The sequence below is a fragment of the Myotis davidii genome, unplaced genomic scaffold (genome assembly GCF_000327345.1).
Source record: "Myotis davidii unplaced genomic scaffold, ASM32734v1 scaffold803, whole genome shotgun sequence".
NCBI classification, from domain to species: Eukaryota; Metazoa; Chordata; class Mammalia; order Chiroptera; family Vespertilionidae; genus Myotis; species Myotis davidii.
In genome coordinates, this window is record NW_006295567.1 from 1,692,028 (window position 1) to 1,692,420 (window position 393).

Below are 393 nucleotides of genomic sequence, written 5' to 3' on the forward strand. Positions count from 1 at the left end.
GGCTGGGCTGGTGGAGGGCTGTCCGGGAAGAGGCCCACCCCCCTCGTCCCTCAGCGTGCTGAGGCCTCAGGCCGCCCAGCTGCTCTCTATCCCCATCCCCAGCCACGTCCAAATCCACGTCCACGTCCACATCCATGTCCACGTCCACGCTCACGTCCCCCCGCCCCACATGCACCGATAAGAAGAGAAGCGGGTACTTACATTATACCAGCTCTGGCTTTTCTGAAAGGACAAAACAGAAGAGAAGGTACGTTAGTCGGGGGAGGTGGTGGCACCAGGGCATTCCCGGCTGCAGAGGGCAGGCTACACAGACAGCAGCGCGGGCAGGGGCGGGGCCCAATGCAGCTGCAGGTTCCCGTGGCTGCAGGAGGGGCTCCGGGCGCAGCCCATGCT

The 393-nt window shown here is 64.4% G+C and overlaps 1 protein-coding gene across 4 annotated transcripts in view; it reads right to left on the reverse strand.

Moving 5' to 3' along the window:
• GRAMD1B (GRAM domain containing 1B) overlaps positions 1-393 on the reverse strand; it is a 76,321-nt gene that overhangs the window by 53,299 nt on the left and 22,629 nt on the right. For all 4 annotated transcript variants that reach the window (XM_006770328.2, XM_015568184.1, XM_015568185.1 and 1 more), the window contains exon 2: positions 202-222. In XM_006770328.2, coding sequence (XP_006770391.1) covers positions 202-222 — 21 coding nt within the window. The remainder of the gene's footprint in view (positions 1-201; positions 223-393) is intronic.